Source organism: Puma concolor, chromosome F2 (genome assembly GCF_028749965.1).
Source record: "Puma concolor isolate L17-30 chromosome F2, mPumCon1.1.hap2, whole genome shotgun sequence".
Taxonomy (NCBI): domain Eukaryota; kingdom Metazoa; phylum Chordata; class Mammalia; order Carnivora; family Felidae; genus Puma; species Puma concolor.
The window spans coordinates 68,764,936-68,784,776 of record NC_141684.1 but is presented as its reverse complement, the minus strand read 5'-3'; the positions used below and the strand labels follow the sequence as shown (position 1 = coordinate 68,784,776).

Here is a 19,841-nt window from a genome sequence, read left to right as displayed (position 1 = left end):
GTTTTTATAGTAAAATTGAAATCATAGATAATTATTTCATAGACTGCCCATTTAATGACATAATTTATCTTAATTTTTAAACAATACTGAACTGACTAGTTCAAATACACAGGAACACCTTTAGAGCTAAGGCAAGTTCCTGTAAAAACGTTAATGACTCACAGGAGTGTTTCTTAGAGAAGTCAAGTGTCCAGGAAAAAGCTGTACGTATAGTTACTGAAGGAGCCACATTTCATCTTCAACACCATCCCATATTACTTGCTTTATCTACAATTTGGATTTCAGCCTTATGAATAAATAGAACACTGTCCAAGTATTATTCATCTTCATTCATGATCTGTGTTAAGCGACCTGCAGAAGACAAAGAACTTGTCTAATGGGATCTCTTTTCTATTTTTTGTTGTTCTTTTACATCTCTCTACAGAATGACTACAATCATTCAGAGCTAGAGACTAGCAAGGTCAGCCTGGTTAAAATAAACTTATTAAAAAACGTATTAGTCCCTGATATTTCTTGGGTCTGTTTTTATTATTTCCCACATAAACAGCTAAGTTAAAATATATGAAAAATACTCTGAATATAACAATGAATGCACTTTTAGGAAGAGTATCAGAAAATAACAATGTGTGTGTGTGTGTGTGTGTGTGTGTGTGTGTGTGTGTGTGTGTTTGGGGTGGGGGAAGACAAGAATGTGAGGATATTCAGACAGCAAAATTATTTTCCAAATAACTCACTATTTGTAACCAAATCTTCTGTCACCCAACATGCTCCTAGTAGGGAAATAAGGAGACACAGTAATTCACCTGTGTTTTAAAAGTTAATTTATTGAATTATTGTTGTAAATAAAAGATAATTAAGTAGATTTACAAAAAATTTGCATTTCTAATCTAATGCTTTTTTAAGATTTGCTTCCTCATAAATCCACATATATACCATTTTAAATTCAAAAGATATTAAACGAACAATTCAGAACAACAGTTTTTTTATAACATACAGCACTTCCCTTTGACTAAAAAATATTGTTAAACATAAGCATTGCCAAATTATCTCTTTTTTAAAATTGTGCAGTAGTTTTTTTCACAAATTAAATTCATCTTACTCAAGAAAGTATTATAAACAAAATAAAGGTTTCAGCTAAAAAGTCCAAACATCAATGATCACTGATTTAGATTAACACTATGAAGCAAAGTAAGTAATAATTGCATTAGAGAAATAGTAGAGAGTTTTATGTGATTACTCATTATAATTTAAAATAATGCTACAGGGAATGTAATCTTGGCTTGCTAACTTTTTCTTAATTGAGTATGTGAATATGAATACCTAATAATGCAGTTCAAGTAAATAATAGTTTGCAATATGGGTGATTTTAATAGGTTAAGAACAGTGCATATTCTAAGGGCATAGAGTTCTTATTTTATCATTATTGACATTATTTTATACTAAGATCAAAACTTAAATAATTTTTGTGCTTTGATCTTTGAAATTGGTTTTAAGTTTCCACTGTTAAATTAGAAGTCATTTGCAGGAAGTGTTACCCAAATTATTTTTTTTGTGAGAAAATAAACAGAAGTAATCATGCAGATTTTGAGTATAGAAACTCTTTTACCTTAGACTTGTGACCCCAAACTTAATGATAAAATGGAGAAAATATAATTATAAGTGTTCCAGGAAAGCCAGAACAAGGCAGACAGATGTCCCCACATGGGTTGCTTAGCAGTGTGCCTTATTTTAGTAGTAAATAGCTTTTTTTCTTAATATCTGCAGAGCATTAAGTTTTTGCCAACTGAATGCTTCATTACTGTTAGCCATTGATATATAAAACAATATTATTATTCATTTCCTTTAATTTGAAACTAGGGGAGGGGCTGTAAAAATGAAAAAAAAAGAGTTCTTATGATATATAAAATATAGTTTGTAAAAAGATTCTGGAGCCTCAATGACTGTGTTTGGTTTGCTATTTTTATCATATAATCACAATACCTGATGTATATGTTTTATTGTGCATAATTATGCACATGGTAATTTCTCATTACGACTCTGGAATGACTGATGGAAGGTTAGTTAGAACTAGTGGTAAATCAGAATTTTAGAACCCTTTTAAAGAGATGAATTTATTACTTCCAACGACACTTATAATAAATTGGTTGTGTGTGTGGTTTCCCCTAATAAATTGTGTGTTCTTGAAGAAGGGTAATCCAGCGCACAGCCTCATGTCTAGAATAGAGGCAATGCTCAATAAATGTTTGATTGAATAATGAACTATATGATGACTAAAAAAATATTCCCTTTAACAAATATATAAGAACAGTTTTTAAAAGGTGCAACCTTGTTAAAGTATCTCCTTTACAACTTTATGTTCGCATATTGCATTACACTTTTCAAAATAAATTCACACGTCTCACTATGTTTAATCCTCATCATGAACCCTCATTTCAAAAAGGCCTTATTATTTTTATTTTGCAGTTAAGGAACTGAAGCAATCAGAAGCAAAATGACTGGTCGATGATAACAAACTAGTCACATCACAGCTAAAATCCATGTCTTTTAGCTTATTTCTACATGACATTTTTTTTCCTATTCATAAACACTCTTTAATTCCTACATGTAAGCCTGTGACATGATTCTGTTTTGCTTCTACTGCCCATTCCTTTTATATGATATTTTCTCAACCTTTTGTTTATTCTTACTTTCTATTCTAAATTCCTGGACACACTTTGGAGTTAAGCAGAAATTAGAAGTGAATAATTTCCCGTGCTCTCTCTGCTGTAAGACAGAGTATACTGCGGAGACAAATGGAAGAATATGGTAGCTTCTCCTTCAGGGAATATGGTGGACTAGTTGTCCTCCTAGTACAAAAAGAATGGGCTACGCTTTGTGGCAGGCAGAAGATAAAACCTAGGGCCTAGGGGCGCCTGGGTGGCGCAGTCGGTTAAGCGTCCGACTTCAGCCAGGTCACGATCTCGCGGTCCGTGGGTTCGAGCCCCGCGTCGGGCTCTGGGCTGATGGCTCAGAGCCTGGAGCCTGTTTCCGATTCTGTGTCTCCCTCTCTCTCTGCCCCTCCCCCGTTCGTGCTCTGTCTCTCTCTCTGTCCCAAAAATAAATAAACGTTGAAAAAAAAAAAAATTAAAAAAAAAAAAAAAAAAAAAAAAAACCTAGGGCCTAAGTTGGGAGTGTGTGTGAAATCCAAGATTGCTGCACCAAGCCAAAAACTTGCAAAGGGAACATCCTTGCTTGGTGAACTAGAAAGAAACCTCGCTCCACAGCAAGACTGACTAGATTTGCCTCTCTCGCTGATGGCTCTGGGAAAAGAAAAAAAATCCCCAAAGCAGGAAAGTCTCTCCTGTCTATTCCTTATCACAGAACTGCTTTGTAGCTGATTTAGGGTTATAACCCACATTACCCATATATTTCCCATCCCTCATCTCCTCTCAAAGTACTCAAGCTGAAAACTTAAAGTGATCTGAGTTTGATAATAACATCAGTACTCACACAAAAGAAACTCAACTTCTCCCCAAAGGAATGAACCTTAAAACTCAGGTCTTAAAAATTTTCCAGAGATAAAAAAAATTCCAAGGAATATGGGCTCAATAAACAAGTCATACTGAGTAAGAGTTAAACTAACAGACACAGAATCAGACCCACAAAATACTAATGATTTAGAAATATCAGAGACATAACATAAAATAGGTTTCTTCATATACTTAAAGAAATGAAAGAGGATATTGACTGTATGACAAAGGAAAAAGACATAGAAAAGGACCAGGCAGATAGGAAGAACAAAATTAATCATTGAACTTAGCAAACTCAGTGGGATCAGAAGAAAACCTGAAAGCTAAGTTGGCAGCTGGCACCTGACTCAAAATCAACCCACAGAAAGGAGAGGATCATAAGGGTCTAAGGATGGAACATAACAAATCTAGAACATCTTGGGGAGAATGAAGGCAGTCACAAACTGTGTGTGTGTGTGTGTGTGTGTGGTGTGGTGTGGTACCATGGTTGGGGACAGAGTCTGTGGCAGCCCAGGGTGAAGGATGGCTGCACACAGCAGTGGGAAGACAGGTGGGGGTAGAGTTCCTGCTTTGGCTTCCCCCCAAATTAAGTTTCCCATGGATACAATTTCCATCGTGGGGTGAAGAGGTCATTAAAACACTGTGGGTGCATGTTATGGAATACTAAACAGCAGTTAGAAGAAACATATTAAATATATGTATGTATCTGTGTGTGTGCATGTATGTGTGTGTGTGTATAGTAATATGGACAGATCTTTAAAAACATAGGGCTTAATAAAAAAAGAAGGATCTCATGTATAGAAAAAGCACTTATATAAATTAACCTGCACACAGGTAATATGTTTTATAAAAATACATACTAATAAAAAGATAAGCATCAAACACATCAGAACGTTTATGATGGGGAGGAGTATAATGGTGAAGATAAGGGATAATAAGATAGAGTAAGTAGATAAAGCCAGAGGGGTCTTGCTTGGACAAATCATAAGTGTGTACCATGAATAAGAAGGATAAGGAGTAGGATTACTCAATCCTCTGAGGTGAAATAAGAAGCAAGAAACAAACTCCATGGATGAGTTAAAGAGCAGATTAGGTACACCGTGAGAGTGAGATCTATACCAATTACTTAGAATATAAATTAGAGCTAGAAAACATGGGGAGAAAAGGTCAAACAACATGGAGTATCGAGTGGGATGCTCTAATACAGACTCTGGGAGAGGTATTATTCTGACATTATGGCTGAGAATTTTTCCCACCTGATAAAAGACACATATTCTCAGACTCAAGAGGCACTGTGACATGCAAGCATGATACAGAAAGACCAAGAACATCAAAGACAAAAAGAACATGTTAACACCATCAGAGAGAAGAGGCAGACTACCCTTTGAATAATTAAACTGACGGAAGGCTAACCTCTTGACAGCAGCAACAGAAGCCTGAAGACTATGCAGTATCTTCAGAGTGCCGTGAGGAAACAGACTTGTGTGCATAGCAAAGTCATCTGTTAAGGATGAGGGCAAAAATAAAGACATTTCCAATCGAGCAAAAATCAGAGTTTAGACCAGCAGAACCTCACTAAGAAATGTGTAGAGCATGTACTTTAAGAAGGAGAATATGAATGCTAGAACATGTATTTACTATTAAGTATTGTACTTTATAATGTTATTTTAAAAATCAATCGCCTTTTTTTTTTTTAATTTTTTTAACGTTTTTTATTTATTTTTGAGACAGAGAGAGACAGAGCATGACCGGGGGAGGGGCAGAGAGAGGAAGACACAGAACCGGAAGCAGGCTCCAACTCTGAACCATCAGTCCAGAGCCTGACGGGGCTCGAACTCACGGACCGCGAGATCGTGACCTGAGCTGAAGTCGGATGCTTAACTGACTGAGCCACCCAGGCGCCCCTCAATCGCCTTTTTAAAAACAATAGCACAATGCTGAAATAGTAGAAGTTCCAATCATGCAATACAAATTAACTGAATTTTATTACCTGCTTTTCCTGATTACACACAGTATCATCATTTATGTCAGGTGCCCAATAATCCCTTGGTACCCTGAAATGAGAAAGCTTTGAATCATGGACACAATGCTGCGTTATGGCATATAAAATTATATTGCATTATGTAATCAATCCAAATAAGCTTCAAGTCCAAAAGATGACGTGTCAAGAACAAATCCTGCTATCGAGTTTTTCAGTTTATATAAATGGAAGCATCTAGGAAAGAGTTCATTGCAATGCTGATATAACCCTTCCAGTTTACAGTGAAACCAAACGCTACCATGTAACGATTTCAACATTTGCTCCTAACAACAGACCTAATACTAATGTCTCGGGCAACTGCTGAATATGCAATAGGTTTTGTGTGTTCTTATACATCTTATCAGTATCTAACTTAACATGAGTGGTCTTACATAACAAGAAATTTTGTTGCATTAAACCATAGTATACAAAATGATAAAGAACATTTATGGATGATTAAATATTGAAGTGAAGTTGAAGCATTTAATCTACTGCAAAACTCATTTAATGCAAACGTACTCAGGTGCTATAGATATTATTGATATTACACTTGAAGGGAACATTTTCATCCGGTTTACCTCATGAGAATTTAATTTCCTTCTTCTCTGAGAATTTTGCATTTGTTAGACTGTGTCCATTTCTAGCACAAATTTCCAGTTGTACATAAAGTGTGGTTTTACATATTAGAAAAGAACATGAATGACTTAAAAAATCCCACAGTGCCAAATTTATTGCGGTACATTTACTATGACAGGCGAAAATCACAGTATGTAGAAAAACATAAAAAAGCTATTTTGAGTTTATCATTATGCTTATTTTGATGTCCATTTTCATGTCGACATTCTATTTTATTTTATGATAGGTTTTGTGCACACTGGACTGATCACAGATCAAATATAAATTGACACTTCTTAAACAAACAAACAAACAAAGCAATTACATTTGCAGAAATTCAAAACAAATTGATAAGCCAAGGACATTTAGGTTAGTTTTGATAGATTTCTTTTCTTTCTTTTCAGCTTCTTTAAGATTTTACCTTGTACCTAAATAAAACATCAGAGGCTGGATGCTGAATACCAAACAGAAAACGGCTGCAGTTTGCTTCTATAGGTTTATCATCAATTATTTCTAAATCAAAATAAGTTAAAAGTACAACCAACAATTGCTTTATTTCAATAATTGCCAAAAATCGGCCTGGACATTTGCTGGCTCCAGTTCCAAATGGCATTAGGTAACACTTCAGTTTTTTTCCTTTTTTGAAAAAGGTGGTTTTCTTCTTACCATCTTCTACAAAACGATTAAATCTGAACTCCTGTAAAGAAGAAATAAGGAGTATGAAAATTAAACATTTACATGAAATAGTTTGACCTCCGTTCCACAAAGTTGCCAGCTCTCTCTGCCCTTCTTACAAGGCCTCTCTGCATCCAGCAAATGCCAGAAAGCAAAGCGTGACCAAGTGCAAATCATGTATGAACTTTCAAAAATCTCAAATGCTGCTAGGGAATTACTTCTCCTTTATCATAGTGAAATGCACACACTGATAGGACTTTTCTTCCTAATTCGTATTTCTCTCTTAGGAAATACATACATTTAGGAAACTCAGTGTAGAGGTCATCTCTTAGTTTTTGTTCTCTAAGATGGGTTCTGACTGATGGGCCCTTGGTGGACTGATGTTCGGTACAAGGTAAGGGCTCCTGCACTGGCCACCACTGTTACTCTGGAATAATGTCTCTTATTGGCCACAGGAGCTGCCTAATATGCTTTCTCCACTCCTTCCCAGTTAGCTACTGACGGACGAGGGCTGTGAGCTTAGGATCGAGTGCTTATGTCTGGATTAAATGGACATAAAATGAAATGTGAAATCTATATAAGGCACTAGAGAGGAACTAAGCCACAAAATTGGTCTTGCTTGTTTTTGGATGTTGTACTGAATTTCTCTTATCACACTTCTATTACAATGGACTCTCTCTGGGTTAACTCTAGGGTTGTAGGTATTTCTGATATGTTTTCATACAGAAGTTACATTACTTGTCACAGAAAATTGTAGGCCTGGTTTATCTATGGTGTTTAGCCTGGCATTAATTTACTCTCGCTTGAGTTTCTGAGAGGAAACTGAGTGACCTTATTCCAGCCCATGGCAAATTAAGCCATTGATTAAATTACAGCACGTGGCATGCATGAAAACGACCAAGTATTTCCTATACTTGGTGTTCATTAGCATTAGACCTGCTCAGCACACAACTTTGATATGAACTATATGAAGTCAGAGGTAAAGCAGCAGGTCAGATTGAAAGCATTTCACATTGCAGTGAAAACCCTACAATATGTGGATGGATTCTGAATCCATCACAAATCATCTAATTTTCTCACTCAATATTAATGTCATCAAAATAATTTCTTTTAAAAGTACTGGGTTTGTCCTTACTCACCTAGATACCTTTTGTGATAAATGCTCAATCTTAGAAAACACACTTTGGGTGGTTTCAATCCCCTTTCAACTTGCAAGCTGATGCAATCACAATGGCAAAATTAATCTGCATTACAACACAAGTATTCCTGGCCCCCCTAGACAGTTCTCGGATGTATCTGAATAGGATCTAACCAGAGCTGAGCTAAAAATATGTGTGCATCCTTGTATTAATGACCAAGGACACTCTTGTTGACATGCATTTTGTTCCTGGAGGAAGAGTTACAATATGGTACTCTCTCCCGATGACTTTTTCCATTACTGGCACCCAAGCCTGCTTGCCTGAGTTTAGGACTGCTGCTTCTTCCTTCTCACTGACCAATCTGAGGAGAGAACCCTCCACAAGAGCTTCTCACATAGCCAAGTCAGTTCAAGTTAATTTACTCATGAGATGATTTGTTGGAAAAGGTCTCACTGCACATGCACTGTCTAAGGCAGGAAATACAAAAGGAACACTTAGCTTGGGTTACAACTTCATAGTGTCCTGATTATATAAATAAGCCAATAATTGCTTTACTTCATGGCTGTTCTGTTCTTCCTTGTGAAAGTGAATGTGCTCCTCTCCGAGAGGCCAGAGGGGCAAACATATAATGTGCTGCCCAGCCCTGTGACCTGCAGGTGGTGTTCACATTCAATTCCCTCAAATTTCTAGTCAATCAGCAATGATACTCTTCTAGTTTTCTACCACCTTCTATTAAATTTCCTTATAATAAACATCATAGGAATTCTTACTTAGTTGTTTATATTATTAAACAAGAAGAGAAAAGGCCAACTTCTGTTGTTCTGTTACTACCACCAAGCTCAAAGGACACATGGGCATAGGTATATTTTTGAGTTAAAATTTATTTTCAGTTTGTTTTCCATCATCAGGGCATGGGGAACTAGAGCAGAAACCAATATTAGGAAAGGCCCATAGCAGATACTAGAGAGATGGTCTGGTTTTTACCAAAACGAGAAGGGGTGTAATAGTCTCACCTGTAATATTCTGGGGTCACAGTGACAAAGAACAAAGTGTGAAGAACTCAAGATACACACATTCATTTGGAACAACTTAAAATACAGGATTCATCATGTTGACTTAAACTCTTTGCAGTAACCATAATAGGTCAGCACTTCACAACTAAAGAAGGTTAATTAAATGCAATAATAATTAAGTGGATGAGAATAGCGAAATCATTTTTAAAAAGGTATGACACTGTAATTCCCCTTACTTCTCTAATCATTCTATGGTTGACTTCTGAACATCTTTCTTCTGCTGAGGTTTGTCTAGGCATCCATCATGGTAATCACATGGCTGTGGCCACTGACAGATTTAGGATAGGGTGTGTGGACAAGTGCTACAGGGGTAACAACTGTGAGGACATCTGATAGAAGTTCCTTTCTTGTGAAGAAAAAAAAAACCAAATGTTTAATCACCGCTTCCCTTCTGGACCCACCTATATGTGAATACTTATAACTGCTGTGGCCACCAGGCTGAAGATGGAGCTAACCCACAGGAATGGTAGAGCCAAGAAATCTCAAGAGATTGGAGTTGTTATGCTGTCTTATTGATCTCTGTATTTTCAAAGTACCCAACATAGTGTTATGCACATAGTAGAGGTTCCATATATGTTTGTTGAATTAATGAATAAATACATGATTAAAGTATATTTTAAAATCAATCTTCAAGCTTTTGAAGAAAACACAGATATTGAAAGAGTAAATAAACATGTAGAGAATGAAGCATAGATGAATATTCAGCGTTCACAAATAGAGAATGGTATAATAGCACTAGAAATCAATAATGGATAGACGATACAATTTTCTAGACAGAAAACAGTTTTGGTGCAAGTGACTGAGGACCATTGAACTCCCTCATTTGTATTCTCCAAATATTGTGTTCAGTTGAGTTTAAGAGATTTTTTTGAGCACTTCCCCGTATGTGAAACATTGAAGTTGAAAATAAAATGTAGTCTTGTTGAGGTAGGTGACATACAATACAATCAGATTTTGTATTCACTCAATCATTTTGGGTATAGGAATTCAGATTAGAGAAAAGATATGATTTCTTAAAATAAAAACTGTCAGTGCTTTGAGTGGATGACTAAGGGCCTGGACTCTTGCCCCAGCTTCACAGTCAGTACTCCTGGGAGCAAGACGACAGAGTTCTTTTTATCCCCATAACTTGGGTTCCAATTAATTTATACTAGGTTGAGAGAGTGTGCATATCTCTTCCCAGCTTTGTGTTTAGGGTCTTCATATTAGCAACGTGGAATCAGCCATGTGGGAGTATTTGTATCGCAATAATTGACAAAATTAGGGCTTTTCAGAGTGCCGTGCTGGCAGCACACCCTGGTTCCAACACAGTAGGTATGAAGGCCAATGTACTGGTATGGCAGAAACCCTCTCAACATGAGGCACCTAGCTCTGAGAACACAGCCATATGATAAGGCCAATTCCCTACACTCTGCGCTCTTAAAGAGAAGAGGCTTTTAAATTTCTCGGTCACTCATTACTCCCATCGCAGTGCTTTTGGCATCACACATGCTCAGTATACATGTGTTTCCTTGAAGTATATGGATGGCATCATCTCTATACCAACGTGAGATACAGACAAAATATTAGAGTACGTCTTCATCTGTTATGGCCAGTATATTTGTAGAATAATGACAATAATCAGAATAATCAATACAACAGTTTTAATAGTGATTCAGAATTTATACAAGGGCTTTCAAATTCGTTTATTACTTTATAATCCCTACACCTCTGAGAATGAGGTCAAATAAGGTCTTTCAGCCTCAGAGCTTTGGGTGTGCTCCAATGGCTTTGTAATTACTTTGTTTTTCTTCACTGTTACCTTACTTTAGGAGGCGACGTGGTTGCGATAAAGTGTTACTACTACCTTAAGTGTTTGCTGTTTCTTCCCTATCACTCAGTTGTGTCCCCAGGCTTCCTTTTGTACCTCACCACCTCTGGCCACAAAAAAAAAACAACCAACAGACTTGCTCCAATAAACTAAGCAAACCAATATTCAGGAAAAGAATAATTCTTCACACAGAAGTTACACATTGGTAGCTTGTAGACCCAGTTAGGTACCAAACACTTTTTGTTTAGTCCATGTTGTGTTTTTAAACATTATTTTTCCAAACATTTAAAAATTCTTAACTTTACCCAAAAGTCTATTTTCTGAGTTTAAAAAAAATATTATTACTTTTTTAAAGGCCTCAGCCATGCCAGGTCTACATGCTTGTAAGAGCTGAATGTTAGCTCAGAAGTAGACAAATGGTTTTATTTAGATGCCTCTTGGGATCTCCATTCTCCATAGTTCTTACCAGCCCTGATAGTCTTGCTACATTTATACACAAGACACCGCATCCATTTGTTCTAGTTAGATGCATATTTGAATATGTAATGTTGATTCTGATTTAATATTTTAACTTAAGTATGTTTTCTCTTTCAGAATATTCATCCATCCCAGCATCCCCTTATTTATTCACCCTGTGGACACCCTCATGTGCAAGGTACTGAGAATGCACAGAAGGCAATGATGTGGTCTTTCCCCTTCTGGAGCTTACAGCATATGGGAGCACAGACAAATAAACAAGTAATTGGAAAGCAGCAGGTGGTATGCACTGTAACAAAGTACAACAGACCCCACAGTGGGCAATGGCAAATTCCCCGAGGAATGAGGTGGGAATCAGGAACACTGCCAAAGAAGAGGTGATTAAGGGTGATTCTTGTGGAGTAATCTGGAACCTCTTGAGTGGACAAGTAAGGAGGAACATTCCAGGAGTAGAGAGGTGTATGAAGGAAGACAATGGACTGTTGTTGGAATGTAATATTCTCGAGTCTCTTGGGCTTGAACATCCTGAAACCATGCCTCATTGGGTAGGAAAACCTATGCTCTGCTAAGACTCTTCAGTCTCTGTGTCCTCCAAAAATAACTATACTTATATTTGGAGCGAGTCTTCTTCAAGTTTCTGGCCCAACAGCTATTGTCTGTTTTCTATATCTAAGGCCGGGTCTTCCCATTCAAGATCTACAGGGCACAAAAGGCAGTAAGGAATATGAGCCTCTGAAGAGCTTCTGGGCCAGTGCTCTTAGTGACAAATGGCCAGGGACAGAATTTCCCAGGATTTTCTTCTCTTTTTTTACTGTCAGTGGAAGGTAGTTTCATACGAATATCTGTTCTATGAGCATCTACAGCATCTCTTACTGTCATTCTAAGTTGATAAAAATGACAGGAATAAATCTATATGCCTGATAGTGGTAGGTGCTCAATGTTTACAGAATGAATGATTAAGACCTTGCCGAATAATATAAAAATGGTTCTGAACCATACATTTTTCTGTGTCAATAATGACCAGCATTCCACAACTAATTTCAAGAAAATAATGTTCGCAAAAAAAAAAAAAAAAAATAGCTAGTTAATGGTGGTAATTTGGTAAACATTTATTATTTGTTAATAACTTTAATGTTGATTTTATTATCATGATATGAATGGTAAACTTAATGACTAGTAGAATAGTCACATAACGAATATAATAAACACAATTTAAATAAAGAAAAGAAACTACAGACAGAAACAAAATTTAAAAATATTTTTCAGAGATTAGTTATTTTTTGCCCTATTTACTGAATATCTATGTGTTGATATTCTTTTTTTGATATTTACACATGTGGAGACAAAGCTAGTTGTCTGCAGAATGTTCACTCACTCACTAATACCCTACTTCTGATTTGCTATCACCATTTATATATTGCCTCTTCTTCCGAAACACATAGAAATCATATGCACACTTTCCCTCTCACTTAAAAAATTTTGCCTTTGCTGATTAAATAGATGCACTTTTTGCATTGTAGTTGGAGTCTATCCTCTTACTAATTTCCAAAACTCAACAATACTTTAATCTAGCCTGGCTGCAAAACCTCTAACTTAGAAACTGGGTTTTAAAGTGGTCCAGCTATAAACTGCCCAAAAAGAGCACAGAAGTTCACCTTTCAAAAATAGTACTTTATATACAAAAACCACTATGGCAACACCATTACTTCATGAGACACAGGCAGAATATGACTGCATTCAATTTGCATGCAGGTGGTGAACCTCTGAAGTGGTATTAAGGGATGAGCCAGGGTGGATTAATTTCCAGTCTTTGATATTCATTAACTCCAGCTTCAGAAAAAAATACAAGGAGATGACACAATTACCCTCAGAGCTTCACCCGTGAGCAGCAGCTTTACAATCTGAAGTTCGTAATGCCATCCTGATTTATCAAAAAGGGGCACATACCTTTGGTAAGAGGTGAAAAAGTATATGGGCTTAACTATGGCAGTGATGGTATTTGATTCTGGGACAGTCACCCCATTCTGGAAACACTTAGCAAAACAGTCATTATCATTTATTCTCTAAGCCACCTGTCAACAGTTAGCCCTCTATGGTTTTCAATAATTCTCTGCCAAGCAAAACATATTTTTTTGGCCTACAGGTAACGATAGGCAAGGTACCATGCCTATTTTGTTTGAAGAAGGTAGCATTTAGTCTCATCATTCTATTTCTATTTGTAGATCACAAAACCTTTGAAAGAGAGATACTTAGGAAACACTTCAGTAAACAGGAAAATTTTCCCACTGGAAGAAGAAAAGAAGTCATCAATCCATCTCAAATTCCTTCTGGGACAAGGTGGAAGAAGCAAGCTACAGAAAGAGAGTATGAGGCCCCTATCCCTCTGCCCCTTTCCCTGTTCACGCTCTCGCTCTCAAAAAAAAAAAAAAAAAGAGTATAAGGAAGAGGAAGAGGAATGTGCTTGCAGTTATCTAAGAAGTAGCAATGATGCGTGTTTACCTCTGGAGCTTCAAAGATTTCCGGGTCATAGTGTAAGGCTGGAGGAAAGATGGCGACCAAGTCCCCCTTTCGCAGACAGTAGTCCTGCGGCTCTGAATGTATAGTTAAATCATCTTGAACAAAACGGAAGATGCTTGAGAATGAGCATAGTCGTAAAACCTCGAGAATGGTGCTTTCTGAAGGACACAAGCAAGCAACAGCTTATTAAAATACAACTGCTCCTGAACAGTGCACTCAATTGCCATTAAGCTCATTACCAATAGCTTTGATTGAAAACAAAGTCCTTTCGTAATCAGATCTGTTGAGCACCAAGAGGTAGCCATGGTGGCCTTCCATGGCCAGAGTGAGGAAGAGGCAGGGGAGTTAGCTGTGACCTGGCCCTAATCACAGAAGGCAACAGTGGTGTACTTGGGCAGAGAGCCATTAACTAGGCTTTTTGTAGGAAGGAAAGGTTTGTAAGAGAGGAATGCTGTGTTATAGGTATATCCTTTGGACATTAAAACCATATCCCCATTCAAGTATGGTGCTGGTGGGTTATTTCACCAACCTTTAGAACAGCTACCTCTTTAAAACCAGGCTTGGACAGTTAACAACCACTTAGGCAGTTCATAGTAAAGTAATTGTAGTAGTGCTTTCTGCAATGGCTTAACACTTAATATCTTTTATACTAGCTGTAAATAAAATGTGGGTCAGCATTTGTTGGAAAAATTTCAAAGTAAAAAGACTTTTATAGGATTCAGAAGAAACCGTATTTCCCTCAGCATCCAGGGAAAATAACAGTCACCATCCTAACCTGGAAGATTCCAGAAGCTGAATGTCCTTGCTTTCCCAGTGGCCTTCACCTTTTGCTCCTAGCACGACAGATTTTATGGCTAATTTCCGGCAATTTATCCTGGCAGTTTGAGGAGGAATTCCTTTGGGAATAATATGCATAATTTGCATAAATCATTCTGATAGCATGCATATCAGCATGTAGCTCCTGTCTAGGTCTGCATCTCTGCCTTCATAATCAAAACTGACTATGTTTTCACCAGCGTGAATGGGTCCTAGAATATAAAGCTTGATTCTTTCTAATCAGCAATGTGAAAAAGAGCTCCAAATTGAGCATTTGTCCCCTTTCACATGGTAACAAATGGTTGTGTTTATGGTTTGCAATTTAGAATCACACACACACACACACACACACACATACATACACACACACACACATCCCAATTTCTCAGTGTTCAACAAAGCTCTGAAACATAGAGTACTCAGTTATGAGATTATAGCAATGCACTGGTCAGTGAGGGCTTGCATCTGCTAAAAAATAAAAATAAATGCTATTTCACTAAAACTTAAATCTACACACAGTTTGCACAAGGATATCAAGTAGCTTTGGGTGCCTTCTCCCAGGATGTTTTTCCCTAAGCATGCATTTGTCTGAAGAAATGAGGCTGCGGTCAGCTCTGTGTGGCCAGTGTGGTGATTCAATGTGACATACAGTGAGGCAGTGCATATTCTTTTGGACTGCCTTCGTTATTATAATCAGGCAGAGTCAAATCGGTTTGTTGGTGATGAGGCCAGAAAAGAACTTTGGTTTTGGAACATGGACTCTACCACAGATAGCCACAAGGCACCTGACACGACGGATTTCAGCCGGCAGGACACCACTGACCAACATTTCTGTGCTGAAAAGCAAGGGTCGGCTTCCCATGTACTGCTGCTGGCTCCATTGGCTCAAGAGCAGAGTAGCATCATTTTGGCTTGTGGTGTGAAATGGTAGCTGACATATGTAGCAGTGAGGTTCACCCAACAAGTCCAGTAGGGGTGTGGGAAGAAGAAAGACAAAAGCAAAAATAATTGTGGGGCGGCTCTGTGACAGGGCAGGCATTTACCAGTCCAAACGACACGGTCACATCCGATTGGCCGACGTGCTCGAGGGAAGCATGGCAGCTTGCGCCCACTGCAGTATCACAAATGACAATTGGGCAAGCATATCTTATGCAGAAGTTAATCACAATAATGGAGCACAAAGTGTGGCTTAGCGGTCAGATCGTAAATGACAAATCTGTTTTACCTTCCAGTACCAGTTATGTGCGCAAGACGAGGTTGGCCATCGCTCTGAGCGATCATGCTGATAATCATTAGATGACAAAAGTAATGAGTTGCATTATTATCAACAATGGAGAGGAGAGCTTCCGTGGCTCTGTGTCACAACACACAGACACAAAAGCCAGCAGCTTTCCCACCAGCCCCCGTAAGAATGCAGGCAGAGCTATATGTTGAGAAGAATGACAACTGCACAATAAAAAAAATTGCAGCCTTGACTTGTAGTTGTCATAGTTGAGCAGACACCAGCCAGTGCCACTGACGGACCAGCTGGGCCCTGGGAGGACTTCCATGCTGCACCAGGAGGTACAGTAAATTATCCTGCACGGTAGAGCAACATCTGTTTCTGTGCTAGTGCCGAACAAACAAGGCAATTTAAAACATACCAAGGGATAACCAAGCAACAAATGAACATGACCCTCATTTTTTCCCTCCTTCTCACACACGAGGTGTTAAACTTCATTGTGCAAGCACTCCACGAAAGAGAGGCCAGGTTGGTATTTGATAAGGTGTTGTCAGAGAGATTTTGCAGATTTCCAAAATGGAAAGAAAAAGCTTATAGTATTGTTATTCTTAGAATCTTCCTTCCCCCCTTCTATCGTCATTTCTTTTATACCAAAGCTAGCACTCAGTTCTCAATTCGCTCTAGAATTAAAAAAAAAAAAAACTTTCCATATACTTATAAATATTCAGTCTTTAAACCTAATTTGCTATACTTAGTTCACATGCCTTCAAGCATTTGTCTTCCAATTTCCACTGAATAAATGCGTACTAATGAGAAGTAGAGCAAGCTGCTGAGGCAAAGCTGGGTGACTTGGGTCTGGCCTGCCACCAGCTTGTGATCGGCGGGCAAATTGAGTTAAAATGAAAAGTCTTGTCAGCTGAAATTCAACATGGTAGCCAAACAGCAAGCTGTCAATCATCCAGCCAAAACAAGGGACTGTAGGTAATAAAAGGTCATTGTGATCATTAGTGCACTTGGCTTTCGTACGCAAGTTAATTTTAATTAAACATGATCTCTATCTGTAAATGTTTTATAAAACTTATTGTGCATAATGGATTGTTAATTTATACTAACATTTAGCAGGTAATAGGACCCTCTACTTCTGAAATGCATTGTGGAGAAATGGCTATCGAGAATGCAAATATTTTGGGGATAATTTACACCAGGCACCACAAGGTGCCAACGATTCGATTGTGATTAAGATAAGGCTGCCTGTGTTTTATTAAGAACTGAGCTTTACTGACCAGTTCACGCCACGAAATTGGATTACAGAATTCCCACCATGAACTTACAGTGCAGAGCCTGAACCACCTCCTTCACCTGGCTAGGAGAGATTTGTTTCTCTTTTCAGGAGCTAAAAATATTCGGATTAAGTATCCCTCCTAAGCAGAAGCTGGGGAATGTGTTGAGCTAAGATGCTTTACCACGTAACTGTGAAGGAAAATGGCAAACGAGAGGAACTGCTGGTAGGAAGAGGCATATACACTTTCTCTTTTGCCCTCAGATCTCAATCCTGGCTGTAATAATTGACAGATGATTCTCATTTGCAGATTTAAAGTGCTGAAGCAGCTCATGACAATCAATAATGCATGTAACGATGCAAACACAAATAAGCACATCCAAGTTTCTGCCTCACACTTAGGCCATGTCTGTATATGTGGAATGAATGTACTGTGACATGGCCAGGCTGTTAATTTGGGTCATCTTAATGATCGGTGCAGACTGTCACACAGTCTGATTAGCCATGGTGATCCGTGGATAGCAGTGATGGCTGGAGTGAAATGGACAGCCAGCCCTGCCACAGTCCACTGGGGCTGAACACTTGGGCAGTCTTACAAAGGTGTGTGAGAAGGGGGGACAGGAGGATCTGCAGGCAGTGTTCCGGAAGGTATGAAGAAATGGAGTGAGGCTCCAGGTGTGCGTGTGTGTGTGTGTGTGTGTGTGTGTCCATTTTACATAACTGCCTTCAAGACAGGTAAGAAGGTAAATTAGAAATTGCAATAATCAGATAACTTGAAGCAGATAGCTAATTTTGGGCTCAACAACTGTTTAATATATTTTAAATTTTTTTTAATGTTTATGTATTTTTGAGACAGAGAGGGACACAGCATGAGCAGGGAAGGGGCAGAGAGGGAGACACAGAATGTGAAGCAGGCTCCAGGCTCTGAGCTGTCAGCACAGAGCCCGACGCGGGGCTCAAACTCATGAACTGCGAGATCGTGACCTGAGCCGAAGTCGGTCGCCCAACTGACTGAGCCACCCAGGCGCCCCTGTTTAATATATTTTAAATCAAGTTAGCAGTACGTCTGAATTGGTACAAATGTCTACTTTCACTCTGCACTGAAGACACAACATTTGGTTTTCTGCTAAAATGTGGAAATGTAAATTCAACATTCATTTGTTCAATAAATGTTTATGAAGGTCCTACTCTGCTCAGGGCAGTGGACCACTGCTGCCAGGAAAAAAAAAAGGAAACACGGTTTTCTTGGCCTTCATGGTTTGGCCTTCATGGACACTGCAATCTGGGTAGTTCAAAGTTGGGAAGTGCATATAAACAGGAATGTGGGGCAAGATTCTAGAGAAGATTCTGCACAATTTCTGAGTAGACACCTCTAAAGATGGCATTCATAAAGTCCTGGAAAGATAAAGGCAAAAAAAAAATCAAATTCCTCTTCCACATATTAGCCCTTTAAAAATATTTAAAGACAAATGGGGTACCTGGTGGCTCAGGGCATGATCTCACTGTTCCCGAGTTCTCAAATGAGCCCCACGTCAGGCTCTGTGCTGACAGCTCAGAGACTGGAGCCTGCTTCAGATTCTGTGTCTCCCTCTCTCTCTGACCCTCCTCTGCTTGTGCTCTCTCTCACTCTCAAAAATAAACAAACATTAAAAAAAAAAAGACAACCATCATGTTCTTTTTATTTTTATATTATTTTTTTTTTACATTTATTTATTTCTGAGAGACAGAAAGAGACAGAGCACAAGCAGGGGAGGGGCAGAGAGAGAAGGAGACATAGAATCTGAAGCAGGCTCCAGCTCTGATCTGTCACCACAGAGCCTGATGCGGGGCTTGAACCCACAAGAACCGTGAGATCATGACCTGAGCCAAAGTCGGACGCTCAACCGACTGAGCCACCCAGGTGCCCCAATCATGTTTTTAAATTGTGTGTCAGGGATGACATGGCCTCAGTCTCTTGGCATCCTAGATGAATTCAATTAATCAATGTGTCTCTAAAAGTGTGGCAGAATTGGGTATGGTGTTTCAATTAGAAACGTGGAAAGGAACTACTTTCTTCACCTTGCATACCAGACTTCTATTCATGTTTTGTTGGAAGCAGAGGAGCAACAGATTTTTGAAATCATATCACCACAGACTTGTCTTAAGCTTTGTGATACCCCACAGGTTATCAGCTCTGGCTGCCCATCAGAACCACCTGAAATGGTATTAAAAAAATAAATGTTCCATTCCAGACCAATGGAATCAGAACCACTGCATTAACTAAACCTTTAAATGAGTGGTTTTGAACCTTGGTTGCACATTTAGAACCCCCATGGGGAGCTTTTAAAGCCATCAGCCTGCACTCCAGACCAATGAAATCAGAACCTCTGGGGGTGGGACCAGGTATGAGTAGTTTTTAAAGCTCCCCAGATGATTCCAATGAACAATCAAGTTTAAGAACCGCTGCTTTCAACTATTCTGCTAAGCCACACATTTCCTCATCCTGTTCTTATGCAGTTGATTTTTGACCTAAGTATAGTATTTTGCCTTCTCATTGTTTCCCTTTCAATTCCTGTTTCCAGTATTCATTATATTGTCTAACCCTCTTAGCTTTGTGCTGAACTGAAAATTTGATATACATCCAGATCAGTCTTTTTCACTTTTTGACCAATGTTTCCTTATATTACCTATGAAAATCTCACTTTCTGAT

The 19,841-nt window shown here is 38.4% G+C and overlaps 1 protein-coding gene and 1 long non-coding RNA gene across 6 annotated transcripts in view; both read right to left on the bottom strand.

Moving 5' to 3' along the window:
• Positions 1–804: 804 nt before the first annotated feature.
• LOC147572081 (uncharacterized) lies at positions 805–5,281 on the bottom strand. Its single transcript, XR_015246515.1, has 2 exons — positions 3,153–5,281; positions 805–2,895 (listed from the first exon to the last, which is right to left on the bottom strand). It is a non-coding gene; the product is annotated as an uncharacterized LOC147572081 (long non-coding RNA).
• Positions 5,282–5,470: 189 nt separating this feature from the next.
• Positions 5,471–19,841, bottom strand: part of CYP7B1 (cytochrome P450 family 7 subfamily B member 1) — a 173,000-nt gene continuing 158,629 nt past the window's right edge. For 2 of the 5 annotated variants that reach the window (XM_086695795.1, XM_086695796.1), the window contains exons 5-6: positions 13,818–13,993; positions 5,471–6,841 (exon numbers count right to left, since the gene is read on the bottom strand). In XM_086695795.1, coding sequence (XP_086551921.1) covers positions 6,554–6,841; positions 13,818–13,993 — 464 coding nt within the window. In that variant the 3' untranslated portion in view covers positions 5,471–6,553. Of the gene's footprint in view, positions 6,842–8,971; positions 9,117–13,817; positions 13,994–14,610; positions 14,732–19,841 lie in introns of all 5 variants that reach the window. The other 3 variants (XR_015246919.1, XR_015246918.1, XR_015246920.1) reach the window with 3 other exon arrangements.